Source organism: Acinonyx jubatus, chromosome A2, assembly GCF_027475565.1.
Source record: "Acinonyx jubatus isolate Ajub_Pintada_27869175 chromosome A2, VMU_Ajub_asm_v1.0, whole genome shotgun sequence".
NCBI lineage: Eukaryota > Metazoa > Chordata > Mammalia > Carnivora > Felidae > Acinonyx > Acinonyx jubatus.
In genome coordinates, this window is record NC_069383.1 from 147417149 (window position 1) to 147443730 (window position 26582).

General features: G+C 48.9%; 1 protein-coding gene across 5 annotated transcripts in view; it reads right to left on the reverse strand.

Moving 5' to 3' along the window:
- Window positions 1-5439: 5439 nt before the first annotated feature.
- The window catches only part of DAG1 (dystroglycan 1), a 69878-nt gene continuing 48735 nt past the window's right edge, over window positions 5440-26582 (reverse strand). For all 5 annotated transcript variants that reach the window (XM_053219374.1, XM_053219376.1, XM_053219375.1 and 2 more), the window contains 2 exons: window positions 25667-26051; window positions 5440-10255 (listed from right to left, as the gene is read on the reverse strand). In XM_053219374.1, coding sequence (XP_053075349.1) covers window positions 7853-10255; window positions 25667-25942 — 2679 coding nt within the window. In that variant the 5' untranslated portion in view covers window positions 25943-26051 and the 3' untranslated portion in view covers window positions 5440-7852. The remainder of the gene's footprint in view (window positions 10256-25666; window positions 26052-26582) is intronic.

Sequence of the window (26582 nt, forward strand, 5' to 3'; positions counted from 1 at the left end):
GCCTAACCCCACCGCCCATGCATTGCTCCCAAGAAAGCTAATTAAGCCCCATTGCTATTAGAGTTATGTGCTTCCAAAGGCTTGTTATGACAAGAAAAAATAACGAAGACACAGTTTCTCCAAGTTATAAGCGTCCAAGTCAAAACATGCTGCTTTCCTTGCCCCTCGGCACTCCCCCAGACAGGCCTCCAGGCTGGCTTTGCCTATCTCATTAATGCGTGCATGCACTCATCCCTCAGCCAGTGCATAAACAACTCCTTGGTGCCAGGTCCAGAGAAGACTGAGACCTGGCCTCAAGGAAGTCAGTTGATAGGAGAGAGACAGGCACACAAATAATTTCCCATAAAGGATACAAAATGCTGCCTTGATCCCTACTGCAATCCTTCCCACCAGGATCCCAGTTCCCATGTAGTTCCCTTCACCTACCTCTGTTCCGTGGATAGGAAGGTGGGTGCAGGGGTGGGGAACAGGCCCAAGTGGAGAGTCATGCTTATATGTCCTCTCCTAACCAGCTCACATGTCCTCCCACAGGCAACAGAGGTTCAGACTTCACCCCAGACATGACTCAGACAGTGCAGGGGAATGGGCAGCTTGCTCAGCCCCTCCATCAGACTCTGTTCCACATGCCTTCGGGGAAGTCTCTTAGACAGTACCCTACTTCCTGACCCCTGTGTGTCTCTACTATGACAAACCCAAACATATTACTGAGAATCACTCTTTACCACCAGAGACTTCAGTCTTCAGGACCCAGCCACTCTCTCCACTGAGCTTCGTCGTTGTCCCGATCAGAGTAGATTGTGATAGGGCTTTTCTGCCCTGTCATCTTTAAGGAGTACCCAGGAAGCTTCCAGGAACCACCAAAAGAGTTCCTGCCTTCCAGGAAAGATGGACAGAATGGGGCGGGGTCTCTGATGGTGAAGAAAAAGCTTGGTGACAAGTTAAAAGATCCATAGTCTCTTACGCCTCTGCTAGAGTGGGTGATTTCAATTCCATTAAGTTTAAATTCCACTTAAACTTGGTACTTTTGAGCCCTAGGACAAGGATGGCATTATTCTAGCTCCAGGATACAGCAGAAAGCAGGAATGTTGAGCCTCCTCTACCCTCACTGAGCTTGCAGTCTCCAAATCTGATCTTTATCTGGCTGCTCCTCAAACCAGGCCCTGAACCTGGAGGTCATCACTGCTGACCCTCAGTTCAGGACCACTGTCCATCCTTATAGCAGTGGGCATGGCCAAAGAACTGTGAGGAGTGAAACACACTCGGGCATCAGGGTTGCCTGAGGGGAGTCCTCCCTGACTCCCCCAGTTTTGGGAAGCAGCAAGTATCAGTTGGGCAACAACATCTGGGTTACCTCTGCTAGTTATGTATTAATAACTCTTCCAGCTGGGAGGCGTGGCATGGCCATTGCTTTCTGTGAAGGTGGTCTTTCTGACAGCTGACAGTGTAGACTGAGGAATTCCTAGTAAGCCTAGACAGAAGACATTGGTGTTTGCCACCAAAAGAGCAGAAAGGTCATGTGTTCAGCTGAGCCTCCCCCACCCTCCCATCTTTGCTTACTCCAACCAAGCCCACCCCTATGACTTGATCTGCTCCAGGGATCTTCTTGGGGCTCACAGGGTGGCTATGTCCCTCTCCTAGGCCTGGCTGGCCCAAGGCTTCACTGAGGAGGTTGGATGTCCAGAAGTAAGCTGATAGGCTGCCTTGAGCCAGGGCAGGGCTTAAGGGGCACGATGGTTGCTGAGTCAGGTCACAATGGATGCCTCCTCAGCCTCTCATTTCACACTAATCGCTGTATGGGACACGAGAAGGCAGAGCTGCCCAACTCCTAACCAAATGCTTGTACACCATGTGCTCTTCAAACAAGAGGAGGACTCCATCCCCCTCAGTATCCCCCAAGCCCAACTCCTTGCCCAACCCAACAAGGCCCATGTTCCCTGAGGGTGAGTTCATCCAGGACAAAGCTGATCCTCCCCAGGCACATCCAGAGCCAGGCTGCTGCCACCTCCCAACAGGACGTCTCCACCCCTGCCTCACTACCCAGGGCCTTTCTTCACCTTTTGCGACAGAGGTGCTGAGGGAAGTAGGCAGTGAAGTGAGAAGTGATCCCTGGAAAAGGGCCTGGCCTGACCTAGCTCCCAGCCATCTCCAAAAGTCCCAAACTTGGGCTCCGCCCTCTACAGACTGAGGTTGTGACACCATGAGGAAAGAAGACTCCAACCCTAGGAACCTTGGCCAGCTGCCAACTGGATGTTCCCAGCTGTCTTAGTGTGTGCCCAGGGCTGTGGAAGCACTTTGCCTAAGGTATTCCCTGGGGCTTCAGGGTGCTCCTACTCCAGGGTCAACCCAGAGAAAGTCAATCATCTCCTGCTCCATCCCTGTCTGCTTCTTATGTCAAGTGGCAAGTGGGGGACCCCCAACCACGCAACTGAAGATGCCCTACTTCCATTCAGGACCCCCTCAGACCCCATAGTACTTTAGGTTATGCGCTCAGTAGCTCTGAGGCTGGAGGAAGGGGTGACTTGGGAAGCATCCATTGAGCGCTGAGTCCTACTGTGTGCAGGCACCACACACAAAACCTAAGGCAAGGGAGTGCGCAAAAAAAAAAAAAAAAAAAAAAAAAAAGTGTACTTTTTGGTTCCTGTCTACGTACATCTGAATTCAAGGGCCATCCCGAAGCCTGGGCCCCAGATTCGCACCTCCTATTCCCTGCCAGATTCCCTTTCCGAAGGAGAGCGGCACCGGCAAAGGACAGGCTCGGGACCCCGGCTATACTCGTCCCAGTGTCTTCAGGGGCTGTGCAGTGGTGGCTGAGTGAAAAAAGACCGGTTGTACCCCCGGTCCGGCCGCTTCCTTTCTGGCTTGGGCCCTGCCCATAGCCCCGCTCTGCCGTGCCCTCCAGTAGGCTTTAGTCCACTCTGGGGCCGCCTCAGCTCGGTTCGAGGCGGGGTTCTGCCGGGTGCCCCCCGGGAGGCCTGAGTCCCTCCTACAGCCGGCCAGGCTTACCCCGGCCTCTGGCGCCACCTGGTGGGAGCCCTTGGGTACCGTCTGCCTCCTGGGCCCAGAGCGACTGGCGACGACTCCTGCGACTCTGGTGGGCTCACGTGAGGGTGAGGGAGCCTGGAAGCCACAACGAAGGTTGAGGGCAGCCCTCATCACGGCCCCGAACCAACCTAGGGGCACCTAGGGGCATCGTCCTGGCCACACGGAACCTTCCAAACGGACCAACTTCGCTCCATCCCAGCTTCAGAGTCATCTTCACCAAAGCTGGGGGCAGTAGAGCTAGTGAAAGCCCCAGTGGCCAAGTCTCATGCTGCCCTCACCCCAGGCTGCTCATAGGCGGGCCCACCGCAATCCCAGCGGATGGGAACCCCAGCTTCAAATGCCTTGCCCTATCTTCTCTGGGTCTTCTATAGGGTTCCCATAAGGGAAATGGTATCCAGCACCTTCCAGTGGGGTGGGAGGGGACTTCAAATAATTATTTGCTGCCCTACAATATTAACAAAATTTTACAATCAGAAAAAAAATTAAGTGTTTGAACCAGTGTTGAACCTGCCTTGCACTAGCCACAGGACCTGAATGCTTGTCCTCTTTGGGCCTTAATCACCTTACCTCATGATGGTGATCAAGAAGGTAAGCAAAGCAGGAAAAGAGTTAAGTCATTAGTCCACTATTATTATTAAGATATAGTGATCTATAGAGAGGCGTGATCCTCACCCTCAAAAGACTGGCACTAGAGGGGGGCCTTCCATGCTTTAGAGGAGCTGGGAAGGGCCTCTCCCAGGAGCTTGTTTAGCCTGGGAACAAGTGGAGGCCAGGCTGGGGGCTGCAATAGGATGAGTCATGTGGAGTCTTCCCACCATACTAATGGGTATTCTGGGCTGCCCAGGAACTCCTAGACATCCCAATATTTCCCGCCAACAGCCTTGGGTCAGACCTTTACATTGGGAGAGAATGCAGATCTTTCTAGCCTCACTTAGATTCTGTCCCTTCTATAGGCAGACGTGTTTGGAGTGGCTCTTTATCCTAATTCCCAGGGTCTCAGAACCCTTTGGAGATCAGCGCTGTCCCCCACCTTACAGATAAGGAAGCCAGGCCAGAGGGATCCCAGGAACTTGCCCTTGATCAGAGGCAGGTGGGAAGGCAGATTCCTGTGGGTCTGTCCCCTCCCCAACTGTGTCCCCTCCTTCCTGCCCCTTTCTTCCACCACCCTCTCTCCAGTTCAGAAGACCTGAGTACAGTCCCACTCCTACCAAGGAGTTAGAGAGACTTTGCGGGAGTGCTGGGGAGCAGGGGTCTTCCAGTCCAAATATCAGATATTCCCAAAGAAGAGGCCAGAGGCCCTTGTGGCTTCTCTTCTTCCTGACCCTGCTGAGCTTACCATTCTCTGCTGAAACCAGGGATCCCTTTGGTTGAATTCAAAGCAGTGAGTCCACTCATAACCCAGTGGCTTCAGGTTAAACATTAAACAGAACTTCCTGAGGCCAAGAGAGCAAGGGCAGGGTTATTTCCTGAGCCCCTGCTGCTAGGACTAGGGGGTGAAGCATGTGTCCCTGAACCAGGGACAGCCTTTTCTCGCACTTACCATTGTGGTATTCCACAAGTAGTTGTTGGAACTCAGCTCCACCTACAGTGAGACTGGTCTCAGCTCCAAGTCTTGAAGATTATGAGCAGAGAAACAGCCTGGGGGCTATAGGTGGAGATAGTGAGGACCCCGGGGGTGGGGGGAGGGGGACGAGCAAGCCCAGAAGAGGTACCAGCTGTTCTGTGACCAATGGCCCCTGATCCTGCTACTGGACACAGCTGCTATGTCCCCTGCTTCCCACACCCTGGGCAGTGTCCCAGGACAACCCAGCCTTTTCCTGGGCACTGAGTCATGCTAAGCCTACCCAGCTGGTCTGTCCATCCTGGGCAGGACACATAGGGGCAGGCCCCCAGTATCTCTGGGCCCCACCAGGGCATAACAGTGTGGCCAGAAACCATTCTCCCCTTCTTCCCACTAAAAAGCGAAGGCCAAACCTGCCTTGAAACTACCTAGGAGACTGGCCAGCCCCAAGCCCACAAGACAGTTGGGGCAAGAGCTGGGGTGGCATTGCAGGGGGCTTACTCACTCAGGGGCAAACAGCCTATGACAGGCAGGACCTTTCCCACCATCCTGCCAGATGAGGAAGCTGAAGCTCTGCTCACTCAGGCATTAGAGGGGCTAAGGAGGGCTCATGTGTTAGCAGAGCTCTGAGGCACACTCTCACCCCTCCCAGGGGCACAAAAATGGTAAGGTTATGGAGGCTATCAGGTTAGCTGCTCGAAGACCACCTCCAAGTCCTCTGAATGGGCGTGGATGGGTCCTCTCTTCCCTCTGTCAAATGGACATCAGTCCCACACCCCATTCACATCCTAGAACAATGTAGGGGCCAGGGAAATAGATGCTTGGAGGCAATGGCATTGTAATAAAGACACTGCTTTTATTTAGTTTGATATGTTTCTATACAGAATGCAGAAAACACATCTTAAAATCATATAGAAGGAAATAAAAACATGTCAGTGGTTGGTGAACACTTGAATGCGAGATTGGCTCTCTGTCTCACAGAGTCCAACGGCCGTCGCCAGCCCGGCGCTCAGGGGAGGAGGCTGCCTGCAAGGGCATTGTTGCTGTTGTTATTCTGTTCACTGCCCCATCGCCTCCAGTTGCTATGGCAACAGGCCATTCTGGGCCAGCCACATCTCTGCGTGGCAGTGCCCGATGGTGGGGTTGCTAGGAGCAACGGAGCTGTTTGGAAGGCCTTTCAAAGCCCTCACCTGGAACACTGGGAATTGTTTATTTTTTGACGAGGTCATCAAAAATAATCTCACCAGGTCAGACCCTGCTTGTGCTCCTGACTCTGGGCAGTGGGGAAGAAACTCTGGCTTGGATCAGGGCTCAGAGGCACGAGACCCAGTCACCAGAGGTCCAATGAGCCCTCATCAACAGGCTCTCCCAACTGGGGCACTGCTCACTTGAGTACCCTACCAGGGGCTGAGCAGGGGAGAGAGGCTGGGCCCTGTGGGAAAAGGTGCAAAGGGAATGCCCTTCTGAGAAGGGCAGGCTGGAGACCCCTCCTTTCTGACCGGCTCTCCCCTCCTGAGGCAGCACACACAAATCCTCTGCAAAACTGTCGATATGGCTTAGAAGTGGCTGCTCGGTTTGCAAAGGGAGCCTGGGTCCACCCACCAGCCTTCCATCAAGGAAGGGAAACATTATTGCAAAAGGCATTCCTCCCTAAAAGGTACCCAAAATAACCCTTAGACATCAAGAAAAGTCATGCTCAAAATGGTTTCTTCCAAAGGAGGAGAATCAAAGCAGAGTGGGCACCCCTGAGTCATGGGACAGAGATGCAGATGGACGGACGGACGTTCTGCTAAAAAAGGCAAAAGAAGCCCAGTGTAATTCCAGAATTTAAACTGTTACGAAAAGAAGGGGAAAAAAATCAAAATGAGCAAAGCCATCAGTTCCATGGAATCAACACTAAGAGCTTGTACAAACTGCTGTAAGCATCACCGTTTTTAATCTTTTTTTTTAATAAAACAATTTGAGGCTGTATAAAAACTTTAGTAAAAAATTAGCTTTGAGAGCCCACAGATTTTTACTATGAACTATTGCTGGCACTCCTCCCCAGCCACCAGACCTCTCCCAGCCCAAGGCCCGGAACTGGAGTGCCAGAGAAGAGGGGTGGGGTGGGACAGGGTGGGGCTGTGGACTGTTGGGACAAAGCGGCCAAGGTCAAGTGAGGAAAGAGCATCACATGACATAAAAATATTGCATCTTCACCAAAATGTCCCCCACTGAGTGTTTCAGAAGCCATGATATTCCTTTTAGGAAGGGGAAAAAAACACACAGAAGAAGGGTAAAAGAAAATAGGTTGATGTGGTCGAGTCCCTCGACCTCCCCAGCCACCCCGCCACGAGCAGCTGGCCCACCCTGGAGCACCTAGGTTGGGGGCCACGGCCACCACTGCCTCTTAGGAGTCCTCTTTCCATGGAAATGAAGACCCTTTGGTGGGGGGCCACCAGCGTGCATGGGGTAGGGGTGTGGATGTCCACGGCCAGGAGGCCCCTCCGGCTTCCAGCCCCTGGCAATAGCGGGAGAGCAAGCCCAGCACCAGGACCCTGGCCCCAGAGCCAGGGCCAGGAGGCCCCCAGTCAGGCTCCGGGGTATCAGAGCAACCAAGTTTACATAGTGTGAAAAAATAGGATTCCTTTGATAAAAAATACTGTCCCTTGGTCTTCTCTAAGTTTGAAACACCCTGGGAGCTTATTTTTAGCAAAGCAATTTCCCATACCCACCCAAAAATTATACATACAAGTTTAGGTAAACAGCAGATTAAATGTAAAAACTTAACCTTAACTTCTGAAAGTCCTTTGAATTTAATCTTTAGCTACTGTTTTCCATGTTACATCCTGCAGCTAGACACACGTGAATAGAAAAAACAGTACAGTTAGTGTTAAAGGCAAAACGCAGAGAGCCGGGAAGCTGCCCGGCACTGCCTGCGAGTTCATTCACGGCCCCGCTCCATCTACCTCTACTCCAAACAGTGCTTTCAGAGCCAGCCATCAAAACCGCAGCGAAGAATTTTCTATGAACAAACAAAAAGCTGTTAGGCAAAAAATAAAAGTAAAAATGTCCCCAAAGCCTCTCCAGCTGCTTTGGGGTTTAGGAGGACCAGAGAGGGCGGGCTTGTCCAGGCCTCGCGTCAGTGTGTGCTAGGTCAGGTGTCGGCTCCCAGTGGGCGATGGTCTGCAGGCCACCGGTCTCCACAGACAACACCGTGTTGTCTCCAGGGCCCTGCCCTACCCCTGCCTCCATCCAGGCGCTTGTGGGTTAAGGGGGCACGTAGGGAGGGGGCGACCGGTATGGGGTCATGTTCTTGGGACGAGAGCCCTTGCCCTCCATGGGGGCCGTGAAGGGTGGGGGGGGCTGGTAAGGAGGCGCATTGGGATCCTCATCCCGCAGGGGCGTGTACTCTCCCACGGTGTCCTGGTTCAGAGGAGTGGTCTCGGGCACGCTCTGGTTGGGGTACTCAGGAGGGGGGAGAGGGGCTTTCTCCTCCTGCAGGATAAGTGGCATGCTGGAGGAGGGTGGTGGCTTGGAGTCATCCAGCTCGTCCGCAAAGATGATAGGCACCCCCTTCTTGATGAAGGTGGCCTGGTCCTCGAGGGTGAGCTTGCCCTTCCGCTTCTTTCGATAGCAGATCATGGCAATGATGCCGGCAATGAGCAGGATGGCTGCAACCACCACGGCTGGAATGACCGTGTGCAGGTAAACGTCATCCTCACTGCTCTTCTCAGGGTCCCTATCCGGCACGTCTGTGGGCGGTGCCTCTGAGGGCACCCTCTTGGGTGGTGCCACAGGGATAAACTGTAGATGCCGGCAGCTGCCTGAGCCTGTCACAGCAATGCTCGTGGCCTTGAAGTCAGGCTCCAAGGCGTTGGAGAAGGCAGCCCGAGGTTTCCCGTCATCTTCAGCAATCCTCCGGCTCAGCCCCATGATCCGCTCCTTGGGGCAGGGCTCCAGGGGCAATGTGTTGTTGGTCCACTCCACCACGATGGAGCCCCGGGTGATATTCTGCAGAGTGATGGTGCTACAGTTGCGGTCCCCAAAAGCAAAGGCTAGCTTCTTCACCAGGGCGATCTTCTTGTGGATGTCATTCACCACTGGTGCTGGGTCACCCATAAACTTGGCCTTGAACCGTGCAGGAGCCCTGTCTCCTTGAGGGCGCTTGTGGACATGGATCTCAAAAGCATCCACAGCTGATAGGCCCCCTTTGTCTGTGGCGTGCATAAAGTACTCGTGCTTGCCCACGTGGCTGCTGTCAGGCAAGCCATACATGAGCTGGCTGTTGCTGTTGAACTGTACCCAAGACTTCTCACCTACCAGCTGCTGCTCCCGAAGCTTCAGAGTCAGTTTCAGCTTATCAGTGGTGGTGTCCTCATTGTCATAGAAGGTGTCTGATGGGATCTTCACCTCAAAGTAGGTGCCAACCCAGGCATCGACCCTGTCGATATGGTTCTTGAGCTCTGGCCGCTGGTTGGGTTCTGCTCCACGGGGAAGCCCACTCGTGGTGGTGCGGATGCGAGTAGGCGGGGAGGCGGTTTCCAATCTGGTTATGGGAACTTTGGTGGTGACCCGTGGCACCGGGCGGGGCGTCCGTGGCTTTTTGGTAGGCCTTCGAGTTGTGGTGGTTGAGGAGTCAGTAGAAGGCGTGGCTGGTTTTGGTGTGGATATCCGTGGCTTCTTGGTGGTAGTCGTGGGAGGGGTGGCGACTGCTGTAGGCTCCACATAGCCAGGAATGGTCATCGTTGGGCGGATCTGGCCAGGAACTGTGGTGCCAGCTTCTGACACCCGAGTGGGCTGGATGGGGCCTAAGGTTGGGGTCTGAATAATGGCACCTCGAGTCCGAATGGTGACTGTGGGCTTTCCAGGAACAGGATCTCTGACTGGAGGAGCCATGGTCTCTGTTGGAGGAGCAATGGCTGGAGATGTGGGGGTAGGCACAATCCTGGATGGTGGCTCCTGGATGGCCGTGGTTGGAGGCCCAATGGCAGTGACAGGTGTGGGTGTGGCATGGATCTGCCTCCGGATGCGTTTGGGAAGAGGGGGCTTCTTGTTGGCTATATGCCAACCCACCACAGGGTAGCCAAGCTGGGCGGACATAGTGCCCTCTCTGGCAGGGGCCTCCACACCACGAATATCAGGCACATTGTTCTGGTTCAGGGAGCAGCCCAGCTTCCAAGAGAGGAGGGCCCCATTCTCTACCACCTTTTTCGCATTTCCTGGGCCAGCCATGAAGGCTGACATGTCAAACAGTCTATTATTCACCACTGGTACCAACTTCATGTTGTGAAGCTCCACTTCTGAGAAGCTCTGCATCCTGTGCAGGAGGTCAATCCTTTGCTTTGGGGTCATCTTGGTGAGGTCAGCATCCAGAATGACCGTCAGAACAGTCACAGGCTCATCGGCAGCACAGGTAGATGACACCACCTCAGCAGGGTCTGGTGATGCCGCCCGCACAGACTGCGGCTCACAGTGGTCTTCAGGGTATACCTCAATAGAGAACACGCTGGAGGTCTGGGGAACATGGCTCCCATTGGCCCCCAGCCGTGCAGTGCTCACTGAAATGTAATGCACACCCTTATCGGTGTCAAGAGGGAGGCCCTCCAGGGTGTGGCTCTGTGGGTCCCAGTGCAGCCAGGATGGCAGGGCCTCCTTCCCTGCTGTGGACACCTAAAAGAGATACCAGCATGAGTTAAGTGGTACTGTCAATGAATAACCTGACAATGATCACAACAGTTCATCATGGACCCAGCCTGAATTGTGTGACAGGCTTAAGGTAGAATTGAGAATTTCTGCGGGGGGGGGGGGGGGGGGGGACCAATTCCTCTCCTGGAGCTCTCATTCACCTGTCACGAAAGACTGGGGCTGCCAGATAGGCTAGCTTGGAATGCAAATGATTTGCCCAAGGCCACACTGTGGGGAGACAGCACTGGTGGCACTCAAACACGCGTCTCATCCCAGAGAGCAGATGCCATGGAGCTCAAGAAATGTTGCAGGTTTTTACAACAGTGATATATACCCTGCCACCTACTTACCCACTTGGCTTGCAGAATCAGGTGCAAGTGTCTCATCCCTCAGCACTCCTTTCAACCTCATCTCAGCCTTCTCCCTGCCCTCTACAGACACAATTTTGCTCAAGTCGTATGCCCTTCCTGCCCAGGGTGGAAATGCATGTGGGCCTGGGTGCAAGAGACAGCTCAATGTCTCCAGATGCCTCAACTGTACAACCACGTCAGTGGGACGCGCGTTCAAGTAGAGTGGGATGCATTTGGGTAGCAAATACAGTTAGCGGTATCTAATGTTTGGTGTTTTTTTTTTTAAAGTAGGCTTCACGCCCAGCACAGAGCCCAACGCGGGGCCCAAACTCATGACTCTGAGATCAAGACCTGAGATGAGACCAAGAGTTGGACGCTTAACCAACTGAACCACCCAGGTGCCCCTGTATATAATGCCTTAATTAACCCTGCTTTTTAAAACTCAAGAAAAATTGCAACACCCAGGGTTAGGTACTGGAAACAATTATTCTGGAAGTGTTTATCAAAGATTCCAAGGAGCTCTGGCCTAAGGGAGAGTTCTATAGTCAACTTAAGTTTGGGAAATCTACAGAACCCATGTCTGACCTTGGACAGCCCAGTCACAAAGGCAGGCCTGAGGAGCTCACCCCTTATTCCACCCAACAGCACCTCCCAGGTGCTCCTATTTTAGGGTAGAAGTCCATTTCTAAAGGGGCATGACTGGTAATAATCAAGGTACGCAAAGGAATGCTGCCAGAGAAATTTCAACCATCAGTTGACAAAGGGAAACAAGACTTGCCTCTTGCCCAGGCCCTATCCACAATTACTCTCACCTTTAGGAAACACCTATTCCTGCCCCCAATGCCAGAAAGGTGGCACCCACTCTCTGATCTAACCAAAGGCACTCTTAGCTCCACTATACCATTCCACTAAGCTCAGAGACAACACTGGCCAACAGACATGTCTTACTGCTAGCCTTGGCACCAGGAATTGTCCTTCATGGCCATTGCTTGTCAGCAGAGGGATAATAAAATGTTTCTCTTCCCACAGCAGGAAGACCAGAGTCATGCCTGCAGGGCTCCATAGGGGCTCTGGTTCCTCAGGCTTCCTCCCGCCAAGAGTCAGGTACCTGATTGGGAAGGAGACCCAGAGCTCATACCTGATCTTCCCAGCCAGGACCCAGTGTTCAGGCAGCATGTCATTCCACCAATCTTATCAGTGACCAGATACTTACCTCCCTATAAACAGATTTCCTACTTCCAGCAAAAACCCATGAGAAGACATCAGACATTATTAGAAGTTACTATTATTGGGGTTGTCCTTTACTGACTGCTGTCTGAGCCACTGAGATTACTGAGGGTATACGAACAGCTTTTTACACGCCCCCCCCCACAATGTTTATTCGTTTTTGAGAGAGAGAAACAGAGTGCGAGTGGAGGAGGGGCATAGAGAGAGAGAGAGAGCAGGACACAGAATCCGAAGTAGGCTCCAGGCTCTGAGCTGTCAGCACAGAGCCCGACGCAGGGCTTGAATCCAAGAACTGTGAGAACCTGAGCCAAAGTTGGACGCTTAACTGACTGAGCCACCCAGGCGCCCCTGTGAACAGCATTTCTTTTGTGACCACTATCTAATTAATGCACCACTAAGAACCCCCCTTCCTGTCCTTCACCATCCACTGCAAACACAGTGGTAAAATATCTGAAATGGTAAAATATCTGTAAATATGGGTATCTTGAAATCCATGAAAAATGCTAAATATATTTTTCCTTTAAAACCTTTTTTAGCTACAAAAATACTTACTTCAAATGTTTTGCTTAAAAGTCTATGCTTCACTTTTTTTTCAGTTATATTAAATATGAAAACTGTCACATCCATATATAAACATATAAAGCAAAGGCTAAATGTCTCATTTTGCAAAAAACAGGAAGCAAATCTTTAAGGCCTAAATAGAGTAGTCAGGGAACCATGAGATGTTTTACAAAGGTGGGGTATGACTTATGGCCCTGAGAGGCAGACAGTAGGTGAGCCAGAGTATAGCCTGGTTTCCAGCCACTCCATTATGTTTCCTAACCCCATTCCATCCCAATGGCCACCACTGGGATAAGAGCACACCTAGCAGAGGGAGGGCCTAGAAAAGAGCTCAAGGTGAAGTCATCCAAGGAGAAGTCACCTGTAGAGAAGACCAAACAGAGCCAGGAGAGACCAGGATAGGCTCTGGAAGTGGGTACCAACTGGCTGGCCAGGCCCCTGGGACATTCCTGAGTAGCCAGGCATCTGTGCCTGTGCCCAGCCCTATGTATTCCATCAGCACAGATGAGTACATAGCCCAGTGCTTTTCCAAGTCTCTCACTAGAGATACAAGGGCACTTTATAACAGAGAAAACAGAGAAGGGCCCCACCTCCTCAAGCTTCCCAGCCTGGCTCAATTCCTATTCTGCTGACCCCAAGGGCCACAGCTCTGCTGCCAGACATTTCCTAAGGAATAAGCCCCAAGCCACTCTTCGGCCAAGGTTCCCACACAGCCACTGTTGGAATACGTATACTTATTTAAACTATGCCAACTAACATTATCACACGTTAATAACATATAATAGCCTCTCCAACCCACATTCCTGCCTTCCTTTCTGCAGATTCTGGCTCCTCAGGATCCTGGGGTGCTAGCCATGCCCCGGCCACAGGACAGGTGTCCAATGTGGATCTCTAGCCCTAAAGCAGGCAGTCCCCAGGGCCTTAGGTACTCCTCATACAGGAAGGAAAGGTACCAAACTGAATGGTCTAAAATCCATGCATCTCTGAGCATCCTGGTACTGGGAATGTCAGGCCCAGGCAGCACTTTGGGTGGCAATGATTTGCTTTAATAAAGGGCCACATGAAGCAAAACAAATGAACTCCACAAGGAACCTAGCCAAGTCACAGGCAAGCTGGCATCTCTGTATTCTCAAGGCTATTTGGGGAAAGCCCCTGATCTAGGAAGTCTGAACATGCCTCAAGGTCTGGCACTGTCCACAGACCCTGAAGGATTCCACTAACAGCCCCTTGCTCCTGAGGGCACCCAGTTCAGGGAATGCTCTGTAATGCAGCACCTGCTCTACGCTGACAAAGCAGGAGGCCTTCAGCCCATGGGAATTCCACACATCCTTCCAAGCTTTCAAAACTTCCAGGTTCTACACACTTTTTCTCTTAAGGCCTAAGGGCGAAGCAGGTTATAAAAGTTACTCCTGAGAGATGCTGCCCCTATGACAAGCCAGGACTCTTCCTATAACAGCAGATGATCTGACAAGAAGCCCCATCTCCAGGAGTCCTTGGCTGAACTCCAGCTCCAGCTAGGCTGAGGCTTGACCCAACCTCAGCCTCAGTTTTCTCATCTGCAAAAAGAAGAAAATTATGCCATCATTTGCCACAATCACAGGGCCAGGCACACATTGGATTCTCTGTGGGTGCTGGTTCCCCGCACACTCCTGGGCCGAGAGAGGACCCAGTATGTATTGTGAGGCATCTGCACTGACATGTCCAGGGTCCACTCCCAGTCTTCCTTCTGGCCTTGGACCCAGCATACACTGTGGCCATTTCTCCCTGTTCATCCCCCAGAGCAGAAGCTCAAAGCATCAAAGAGAAGTGGGGAGGCTACAGGAAGGGGAAGCCAGGATCCTTCCTACAGGGGAACAAAGCCCAGGGACCCTCAGGGACTTGCTTGCCTCTTAAGACCTATCTGTCAGGAGTGGATGAAAACCCTGAGGGGTGTGGGGTAGAGGAGAACTTGCTGCAGGGACAACCCAAAGACCAGCATCCAGCTCTTCAGTCTCAAACAGGGGTGCTCCATCCTGATACATTTGCACATGAGATTCTCACTAACCTTAGAGATACTCATAGGAAGATTTCTGCCCTAGCTGTCTCCCATCCAAGTACTAACCAGGCCCGACCCTGCATAGCTTCTGAGATCAGACGAGATTGGGCACGTTCAGGATGGTATGGCCATAGACTCTGCCCTAGCCGTACCACCTACAACTAACCCTTAATGGCTGCCATACTAGGAATGGCAGACAAGAGGCAGGAATCAGAGCTCTTGTGAGCTGCTCATCAGTGCCAGCACATATGTTTGGGTGACAGGCTGGTCCAGGCCATGGAACTCCCCCAGGGTTTCAGGTCACTCAGCCAAAATACCAACACTGTCTTTGAGTTGGGGGAGGCAAGGCCTGCTGGCCTTATGAAGCAGCCACCTTGGAAAGAAGTCTTCAGGCTGTTAGTGGGAACACCCATAGGAGGCAGAAACTGCAGGAGGAAAGCTGAAGATCACAGGCTCTAGCTTACAGGCTCACATAGAAATAGCCAGAAATCTTTCAGCAACCCTCAGAAAGGACACGCTTCTGAGATGGAAAGCAAGCCCACCAGTGAGGAAAACAAGATCTCCAATAGCCATACACGGAGTTTTAGAACTCTTGATCCAGGGGCGCCTAGGTGGCTCACTCAAACATCTGACTTCAGCTCACGTCATGATCTCACAATTCGTGAGTTCGAACCTGACATCATTGTTCCGCACTGGTAGCGTGGAGCCTGCTTGAGATTCTCACTCTCCCCTCTCTCTCTGCTCTTCCCCTGCTTGCACTTTCTCTTAAAATAAATAAATAAACTTAAAAAATAATAATAATAAAAAAGAAGTATTGATCCATAAAGTGCATCCAAAAACATTAAGAATCAAAACCACAAAACTTGGGCAGACCCATATGGAGTTCCAAAGGTTACCCAGCAATACCCACAATGAACCACCACAACTAATGACTGGGGAACTGACAAACATGAAGGTTCTGGCCACTCTTTAGTCTACACTAATAGATGACTAGTAACTGACTCCCTGTTCAGCTCTGGGACACTGTCTCCAACTGTTTCGCTGGTGCCCTCTCTCACACAGAACGTCAAACATCAAGTTTGATAAAGATACAGCACCTGTTCTAAACACCATGGAACACAAGTAACATCTCTCACCCCAAATTAGTATCCTTCTAAACCTGGAGAGAGAGCAAAGGGCAGAGGAACTTCCAGTACTTAATCCCTCACTCAAAAAGCAAGTTTCTAATACCAAAACCAGATAAAGCCACCACACAAAAAAAGAGAACTACATAGGCTAATATCTCTGATAAACATAGATACAAAAATCCCCAAGAAAATACTAGCAAACTGAATCCAACAATACATTAAAAAAATTCACCACAATCACCCAGGATGCAAAGGTGGTTCAATATTCTCAAATTAATCAATGTGATATGTCACATCAATAAAAGAAAAGATAAAAACCACATGATCATTTCAACATGCAGAAAAAGCATGTGACAAGACACAACATCCATTCATGATAAAAACCCTCAACATTCTTTTTTTTAATATGAAATTTACTGCCAAATTGCTTTCCATACAACACCCCAAAAACCCTCAACATTCTTGACAGAAACCCTCAACAAAGTAGGTCTAAATGGAACATAACCTCAGCATAATACAGGTCTTAATACGAAAAACCCACAGCAAACATCATATTCAATGGAGAAAAACTGAGAGCTTTTCTCCTAAAGTCAGGAACAAGACAAGGATGCCTACTCTCACAATTTTTATTCAACATTTTCTCCTAAAGTCAGGAACAAGACAAGGATGCCTACTCTCACAATTTTTATTCAACATTGTACTGGAAGTCCTACCCACAGCAATCAGACAACAAAAAGAGGGGGCATCTGGGTGGCTCAGTCGGTTAAGCATCTGACTTGGGTGCAGGTCATGATCTCAGTCTGTGGGTTTGAGCCCCACACTGAGCTCTGTGCTGATAGCTCAGAGCCTGGAGCCTACTTTGGATTCTGTCTGTCTCTCTCTCTCTCTGCCCCTCCCCCACTCACACTCTGTCTCTCTCTCTCAAAAATAAACACTAAAAAATATGTTTTTTAATTTTTTTTTAATGTTTACTTATTTTTGAGATAGAGAGAGACAGAGCATGAACGGGGGAGGGTCAGAGAGAGGGAGACACAGAATCTGAAACAGACTCCAGGCTCTGAGCTGTCAGCACAGAGCCCAACGCAGGGCTCGAACTCACGGACCACGAGATCATGACCTGAGCTGAAGTCGGCCGCTTAACTGACTGAGCCACCCAGGCGCCCCTAAAAAATATTTTTTTAAAAAGACAACAAAAAGAAAAAAAAATTTTCACTATTTGCAGATGACACGATAACTACAGAAAACCCTGAAGACTCCACCAAAAACTACTAGAACTGATAAATGAATTCAGTAAAGTCACAGGATACAAAATCAGTGTAGAGAAATCTGTTGCATTCCTTCCTGTACACTAATAATGAAGCAGAATGAAGAGAAATTAAGAAAACACAATCCCGTTTGGGCACCTGGGCAGTTCAGTCGTTTGAGCGTCTGTCTTCAGCTCAGGTCACGATCTCATGGTTTGTGAGTTCAAGTCCCATATCGGGCTGGCTGCTGTCAGCGCAGAGCCCGCTTTGGATCTTCTGCCCCCCTTTTTATCTGCCCCTCCCCCACTTGTGCTCTCTCAAAAATAAGTAAAAAATGTTAGTAAAAAAAAAACAATCCTATTTACAATTGTACCCAAAATAATAAAATATCTAGGAATAAACTTAACCAGAGATCAAAGACCTCTACTCTGAAAATTATAAAACATTGATGAAAGAAACTGCGGACAACACAAAGAAATGGAAAGACATTCCATGCTCACAGATTAGAAGGACAAACATCATTAAAATGTCTGTACAACCCAAAGCAATCTACTGATTTAATGCAATTCCTTTCAAAAGACCAACAGCATTTTTCATGGAACTAGAACAAACAATCCTTAAATCTGTATGGAACCACATAAGACCCTGAACGCCAAAGCAACCTTGAAAAAGAAAAGCAAAGTGGACGCATCACAATTCCTGAGTTACATTACAAAGCTGTAGTAATCAAACAGTGTAGTACTGGCATAAAGACAGACACATAGATCAATGGAACAGAACAGAAAACCCAGAAATAAACCCAAATTATATGGTCAATTAATCTTCAACAAGAAGAAAGAATATCCAATGGGAAAAAGACAGTCTCTCCAACAAATGGTATTAGGAAAACTGGTCATCTACATACAAAAAAATGAAACTAGACCACCTTCTTATACCACACACAAAAATAAACTCAAAATGGATTAAAGACCTAAATGTGAGACCTGAAACCATAAAAATCCTAGAAGTGAGCCCAGGTAGTAATTTATGACATTAGCTGTAGCAATATTTTTCTAGATATGTCTCCTGAGGCAAGGGAAACAAAGCAAAAATAAACTATTGGAACTACATCAAAATAAAAAGCTTCTACACAGTGAAGGAAATAATAAAACTAAAAGGCAACCTACTGAATGGGAGAAGATATACACAAATGACATATCTGATGAACGGTTAGCATCTAAAATGTAAAAAGAAACTTATACAACTCAACACCCAAAAAACAAATAATCTAATTTAAAAAAGGGCAGAAGAGATGAACACACATTTCTTCAAAGAAGACATCCCGATGGCCATCAGACAAATGCTCAACATCACTCATCATCAGGGAAATACAAATCAAAACTAAATTGAGGTATCGCCTCATACCTGTTAGAATGGCTAAAATCAAAAACACAAAAAACAAGTATTGGCGAGGATGTGGAGAAAAAGGAAATCTCGTGCACTGTTGGTGGAAATGCAAACTGGTGCAGCCACTCTGAAAAACAGTATGGAGGTTCCTCAAAAAGTTAAAAATAGGGGCACCGGGTGGCATAGTCAGTTAAGCATCCAACTCTTGACTTCGGCTCAGGTCATGATCTCACGGTTTGTGAGTTTGAGCCCCAAACTGGGCTCTGTGCTGATGGTGCAGAGCCTGCTTGGGATTCTGTCTCTCCTTCTCTCTGCCCCTCCCCTGCTTGTGCGCTTCCCACACCCCCTCCCTCACCTCAAAATAAATAAATAAACATTAAAAAAAATTTTTTTTAAGTTAAAAATAAAACTACTCTACAATCCAGTAATCGCACTACTTGGTATTTACCCAAAAAAATACAAAAACACTAATTCAAAGGGATATATGCACTCCTAGGTTTATTGCAGCATTATTTACAATAGCCAAATTATGGAAGCAGCCCAAGTGTCCATCAATAGAAGAACAGATAAAGAAGAAGTGGTGTATCTATACAATGGACCATCTTGGCATTTGCAACGACATGGAGGGAGCTAACGAGTATAATGCTAAGTGAAATAAGTCAGTCAGAGAAAGACAAAGACGATATGAAATCACATATGTGGCATTTAATCAACAAAACAAAGGAAAAAAGAGAGAGGCAAACCAAGACACAAACTCTTAACTATGGAGAACTGATGGCTACCAGAGGGGAGGTGGGTGGGGGGGGTGGGTAAAACCAGTGATAGGGATTAAAGAGTAACACTTTATGATGAGCTCTGAGTAATGTATAGAAGTGTTGAATCACTATATCATACACCTGAAACTAATATAACACTGTATGATAACTATACTGGAAGAAAAATTAAAAACTTAAACAAACAAGCAAGTTTCCACCCACAGTATGTGCCAGCCAGTTAGGCATAGTTGAAAGGCAAAACTAAAGAACTAGAGGGCACCTGGGTGGCGCAGTCGGTTGAGCGTCCGACTTCAGCCAGGTCACGATCTCGCGGTCCGTGAGTTCGAGCCCCGCGTCAGGCTCTGGGCTGATGGCTCAGAGCCTGGAGCCTGTTTCCGATTCTGTGTCTCCCTCTCTCTCTCTACCCCTCCCCCGTTCATGCTCTGTCTCTCTCTGTCCCAAAAATAAATAAATGTTGAAAAAAAAATTTTTTTAAACTAAAGAACTAGACTCTCACTAGAGCCTAATTAATTATGACCACTCGCTTCTGAAACCAAGAAAACCTAAGCTTTATCATTCAGAACCCACAAGGTGTTACGTTACCTATGTAGGAGTTGTAGGACTTACATGGCAAAGACTTCAGAAAGATGGGTAAGCACTGTTACCCCAGGGTGAGGTGATTCTGGCCAGCCAAGAGGGATCTAGGGAATTATGATTGAGAAACCTGCATCTGGAAAAAATTCCTTCACATTACAAACTTTTAGGAGGGTCCTTTGGGCCCTAAGTGGTGGCACCTTCCAACCAACACTTCTAGACAGGACAGCCCCAGGAGTTCAGGCTGGGACCTTCCCTGCATCCCCCACAGATGCCAGAGGGTCTTCTCAGTGGTCCATTTCAAAGTGGTACAGACTGCTGCCCTGGGACACCCCACTCCTTAGGCCTCTAGCAGCCTTTCCTGGCAAAGTCCCTGCTTCCCTCAGACCTGGTCACTGGCTCTTGACGTTTCAACTCCCCATTCCTCAGGCTAGTTGCAAGGCTGGGCCAACCCAGAGCCATCTGTGGCTGGGTACCGTATGCAATACCTTGGAGGCACTTGCACATAAGGTGGTCAAGGCATCTTTTGGGCAGGCCTACAGTGTGGGCTCCTCTGCTTAGGGAGATAGGAAATGGTCCCTCTGATGGAGTCTGAGCCTCCAGTTAAGTTTCAGAGGCCCCCATGGTGCTGATTCACATCAGAGTGATCCTGTGTCTAGGCCATGAACTATAACAAATCTACTCTGTGGCCAAGTTCAGCCACAGTCACATGTGGACAGTCACATGGATGGGCTGCAGGGAGATGGCACAGGTCAACAGGAAGAGCCTCTGGCTTGAGGTCAAAGAGCCAAAACTTTGTCCCCACATAAGGTGAGCAACCATAGGGGAAGTGGGTGCGAGGGGCCTTTGCTTTGCTGAGTTAAAGCAGAGCCATACCCATGAAAGACAATCATTGATCCTGCTGCTAGACATGCAAGCCTCAAACCAACACATGGCTCTTGCCACAAAGGCCACAGGATCACATTCTGAACACAACCTGTTCAGCTCAGCCAGTGCCCTTCAGGTCTGAATTATGAAGCATTTTATTTGATGTTAACTGTTCCCATCTAGAAACAAAAATTAATCTCTTTTCCCCAAAAGTAAGGAAGAGCTTAGCATAGTTACAGCCATTAATAAAATGCTCAGAATCAGTTCCTCAATCCCAATGTTATCTATTTTTACTTTGTCATGTTCTTTCAGCCCTTGTCAGTAAATTTTTTTTTTAAACATAGAAGTCTACATTTCAGTAAGTATTTGAGTTGATGCATCTGGGCAAATGTCATTCTTCAACCCACCCCCAAAGATGCCTTCCCTCGCCAACCCGCATTTCCCGGTGTGCTGTGTTCACAAGAGGTCCATTCAGAGCCAGGGAACACCCACTCCAGGCAGGAAGAAACTGCAGTTCATCTCATGCAGGCGGGGTTGCCACAAAGCTCTCAAGCATCCAAAGAAACGGTCCTTTCATGAGTTCCCCTTCCTGGCCAAAAAAGAGTACCCATTGTTCTCAGGGGAACAATTGGGGGCCCATGCCAGCAGCTGAGAGCACAGTCCCAGGAAGGGCTGCTCCCAGTCTGCAGACATCTTGGGCTGAGGGAAAGTCCACATTGTCTCCAGGCAAGGAGGATAAGGGGAAGCAGGAATGAAAAGCCAACCTTGCAGGCTCTACCAAAATGAGACATCTGAGGGGGCTCTGAAGGGGCAGCCAATCATTCTGAGACACAAAAGATGTCTCTCCTGACCACCCCAGAAAGGAGTGGTAAGAGCATCTCTCGGCACATCATCAGCTTTCTCAGCCTGTCCCTCGCTCACTCAAGTCAGAGGAGAGGTACCTGCAGGGAGCTGGCACCAATCCTGAGGGAGGCAAGAGTCGAGACGGGTAACTTACACTGTGGCCAGCTCGGGACAGCCAATGATCTATCCAACAAAGGCCAAGCTGGCTTCTGTGGGACCCATTCCCACAAACCCTGGTGAAGAGGGAGGGTGCTCTAGGGTTCACAGGCAGCTGTGAGAGCAAAGGACAGTCAACCTGGGGTGAGCTTTGCATACAGGTATCCAGAGTGGTCCAAGAGAGCACATGCAAAGACCACCTGCTTTAGAGTGTCCTAAGCCCACAGGAGAGAAGAGAGCTCCAAGGCACAAGTCTCTCCAGAAGGTCATGCTGGCCACTGGGCCTGGAGGCAGCTCAGAGCCCCTTCTTGCATCATCAGGTCAATGGAATCGATCTGGGAATTAAGTTGAGGTCAATAGCAGCAAATCAATTCTTGAGGCAGAGCTACAGAACAGCAGGAGAAGCAATGGGTGCAGGCCAAGCTGAAACCGGACAAGGGCTGTCTGGACATTAAAAAGTATCAGATGTGGGGCAAAGCAGAGAGTCTAGGACTTCAAGGCTACCTCCTCCAGACAGGTGGGTCCCCTCTTCTTTTACCTTTCTGCCTGGTGCGTAAAGTACAGGGAAGCCCTTGCTTTGGGAAGCTGATGTCACCTGATTAGCACGCTTGGCTAATGTGAAGCAGTACAAACCTCTGCTGTGACTCCTAGAGTTGCCACAAACTTCTGAAATAGTCAGCATACCCACACAGGTTTGACACACACAGGTCAAACAAGACTTGGGCAGGCGGCCAGGGCAGCTCACTTAGAATGTGACGGACTTTTCTATCCCTTCAATAGACTATTGCTTAATCTACTGCGAACACTGAATTAGTCCACCACCAATCCCCATGTATATCCCCTGACTAGTCACAGCAAATATGACAACCACACTATCAAATCTCATCAGATTGCAGGACAGGCCCCTGTTCTGCCTTTGAGTTCTCATTAGGCAATTTGACCACATCCAAAATGGCTGGAAGACCAACCCTCACCTGAGAACCCCACATGAGGCTTGGACAAGCTTAGTCTCATAGGCTTTGACAATCCAAAGGAGATTTACAGTCACTGAAGGGAAAGGAGAGAGAGAGAGGAGACCAGAGGCCAGATCATGTGGGGCTTGATCCTAAGTGCAGCTCAGTAATGGTTGGGGGAAGGGGAGGTGTTTGCAGATTCAAGCTTTACAAAGATAAGGACATCTCTCTTGCCTCAGTGTGGAAAACAGACGAAAGGGTCAAGATCAGAGGGAGACAGCCTGGGAAGAAATAAGTGGTAGCTTGGATGATGGTAATAGTGATGGATATAATTTGGAGGTCACCCCAAGAACACTCCTTGGGACCAAGATCTGAAATATTCCTCACATACATAAGAATACTGGGCAAGTCATGGTGCCTGGGTGGCTCAGTCGGTTGAGCATCCAACTTTGGCTCAGGTAATGATCTCATGGTTCGTAAGTTCAAGCTCCAAAGCCATTCCAATTCAAATCCTCTGTCCCCCTCTTTGTCTCTATCTCAAAGATAAATAAACATAAAAAAAAAAAAACTAAAGGGGTGCCTGGGTGGCTCAGTCGGTGAAGCATCCGACTTCAACTCAGGTCATGATCTCACAATTTGTGAGTTTGAGCCCCACATCGGGCTCTGTACTGACAGCTCAGAGCCTGAAGCCTGTTTTGGATTCTGTGTCTCCCTCTGTCTCTGCCCCTCCCCCGCTCATTCTCTCTCTCTCCCTCTCTCTCAAAAATGAATAAACATTTTTTAATTAAAAATAAATAAAAGCCACATTCCCAAAGAATACATTTTTTTAAATCACTTGTTTTTGTTTTGATTTTAGAGACAGAGTGCAAGCGTGGGGGGTGGGAGGGAGGCGGGGAGAGAAAGACAGAGAGAGAGAACTTAAGCAGGATTCACGCTGAGCGCCGAGCCCAACATGGGCTGGATTCCACCATCCTGGGATCATGACCTTAGCAGAAATAAAGCATTGGATGCTCAACTGAGCCCCCCCCCCCCCAGGTGCCCCTACAACACACATTTATAGATCATTGTTATAATAAGAAAAAAAAACCTCAACTTTTTTTTTTTCAATGTTTATTTATTTTTGAGAGACAGAGAGCGTGTGTGAGCAGGGAAGGGGCAGAGAGAGAGGGAGACACAGAATTCAAAGCAGGCTCCAGGCTCTAAGCTGTCAGCACAGAGCCTGATGCGGGGCCCAAACCCATGAACCGTGAGATCATGACCTCGGCCAAAGTCGGACGCCCAAACGACTGAGCCACCCAGGCGCCCCTCAACTCTTTTTATATAAAGATTTATCAATCTTGTTTTACATACAGGGAAATGGAAGCTCCAGAGATGAAGTCAGGCTTTCTGATCTGATTTCCCACCCCACACAGCTCTGATGGTAGAAGAATCACACATTTTCATCTGTTCTTCCACAGGCTAATCAGCTACTAAATGGTCTGCTTTCTACAAATAAATGTGCTCAGATAAACTCCTGTTTTCCCAGTAAAATCTCTTTACTCCCCTGATGAATAAGCCTGTTAAATGTCTCTCTGCCAGATACAGCAAATACCCAGCTCACTATATTGATTCAAGGCACCTCTCGTCAAAACTAATGCATGTCAAACATTCTAATGGCCACTGAACAAGGGCAACCACTGCAGGGTTTGGATATTCAAAAGCTCAAACTTGAAGTTGGGCAAGGACTGTACTTCCAAAACTGCCACTCTTCTTTTTCTAATGGTCAAACTAGCTTGTGGCTTCCAGAGGCATTACAAAGATTACATGGAAATCTTCTGCAAACTAGAAAGAGCTCTGTGCAAGTAAGCCAGGATCTTCAGAAATATGACCACCTTTGAGATCACAAGGCCCACCCTGGGAACAAGCCATGAACTAAAGAGAAGGGGGCCAACAGGGAAAAGGAAAGGAGCACAAAGAAGGTGCGGGTAAGGAGTGAGTCTGCCCAGATTCAAGGGAAAGGGGCACAGACTCACCTCTCAATGGAAAGAGTGGCCATAGCATTTGTGACCATTTCTAATCTAGATGCCTGGGGCTTATGGGTCAGGGAGGGGAAAGAGGATAAGGACCCACCGAAGGCTGTGTGTGCTTTGACCAATGAGTACAATGGAAGTGTTGCTATGCAAGTTACCAAGCCAGGCCTTAAAAGACTGGCAGCTTCCACTTCCTGTTTCTTGGAATACCCAATCTTCGAACCCAGTTATTGTGCTATAAGGAAATCCAAGCAGCTCATGAAAAGGTCTACATGGAGAGGAACCTAGGACCCTAACCAACAGCCCCAGCTAAGCTCCCTGTCAACAGGCAGCACCAACTTGCCAGCCATTAATAAACCATCTTAGGAGGCACTGGGTGGCTCAGTCAGTTAAGCGACTTCGGCTCAGGTCATGATCTCATGGTTTGTGAGTTTGAGCCCTGCATCAGGCTCTCTTGCTGTCAACACAGAGCCCTCTTTGGATCCTCTGTCTCCCTCTCTCTGCCCCTCCCCAGCTCTTGCACACACACTCTCTCTCAAAAATAAGTAAGCATTTAAAAAAAAAAAACAAACAAAACAACATCTTGGAAATGGATCCTCCAGCCCCAGATGAGCCATTCTAGCTAGTGCAATGTGAAGCAGAAATGAGGTTCCCAGATGAGTTCCGAATCCTGGAATTCCTGGCCACAAAATTGTGAGCAAAACAAACTGGTTGAGTGTCCAACTCTTGTTTTCGGCTCAGGTCATGATCCCAGGGTCATGGGATCGAGTCCCACACCGGGCTCCTGACTGAACATGGAGCCTGCTTAAGATTCTCTCTCTTCTTCTCCCTCTGCCCCTCCCCAACACATGTGCTCGCTCTCTCTCAAATAAAAATAAAAACTTTAAAAAGAAAATAGGTTCAAATCATTTAACAGTTCTTATTTCTTGGGTTTAATCCCATGGTTAAAGATAGGTCAAGACCTCTGCCTACACACAAAGCTCTTCCATCAAATCCTAACCTGATGACCAAGAATCTTCCAAACCACAGATGCAAAGGCTTTTTAATGGTAACACCTTCAAAATGAGAGCAAGAATAAAAGATTAGGATGCTATTCTAGGATATCTGGGAACCCTCTTATAAACATCAGTGGTTGTCCCTCTCTTAAGGTAACTGCACAGGTCCTAGAAGAACTGAGCTCAGAGTTGCTGGAGCTTAGAATGGAAAACTAAAACTAAAAAAAACAAAAAACAACTAAAATGCAGATGAGAATTCTCCCTCGTTTACGTAAGTTTTATATCCAATCTCACCTTGATGAGTTCTCCATTGGAAGCAATTAAATCCATTGGAATGGTCACTCGAAATGAGCGCCCAACGACAGCCGTGCCATCAGGAATGCCCACCACTGTGCGAACAGCCTCGTGAAGGTCTGAAAGCACTGAGTGCATGGACGCCTCAAGCTGGTTCTCCCAGTCCCTGCTGGCCTCCGAAGGCCAATGGGACTGAGCCACGGCCACAGTGAGCAGAAGAAGAAAGGTCCTCCCCCAGAGGGGGAGCAGCAGCGAGAGGCCCGAAGACATCCTCATCCGAGCCTGAGGCTACTCAAGCCAACAGTTTCACTAAGAAAGGAGGCAAGTGATGTGGTCCCAGAGCTGGGTCCTCACCGCCCTCTGCACACCGGCTCCATCCCAGGGCCTGAAAGAGAAGAAGAGTAGACTCAGACTTTAGCAAACCCCATGGTTTCAAAGTTGTACACAGGCAGTTATTACCCTTTAAGTGTTCTTGCCAAAAATATCTACCCTGACTTGGATCAAGTCTCACCCTGTGCTGTCCAGTTCAAAGGCATCAGCAACATGTGGCCACTGAGCACTAGAAATGTGGCTGGCCCAGTAAAATACATACTGGGTTTTTAAAAGTTAGCACAGCAGCACCTGGGTGGCTCAATTGGTTGAGTGTCTCTCGATTTCGGCTCAGGTAATAATCTCCCAGTTTTGTGAGTTCGAGCCCCATGTCGTGATAGCACAGAGCCTGCTTGGGATTCTCTGTCTCCCTCTCTGCCCCTCCCCCGCTGTGTGTGTGCTCGCTCTCTCAAAATAAGTAAACTTTAAAAAATAAAGAAAATAATGAATATTAATAAATGATAAATAATAAAGAAATGTGGGAAATGAAACACATTACTGAAATAAATCCCATCTTCTTTTATTTGAGAGAGACAGGGAGTGTGCA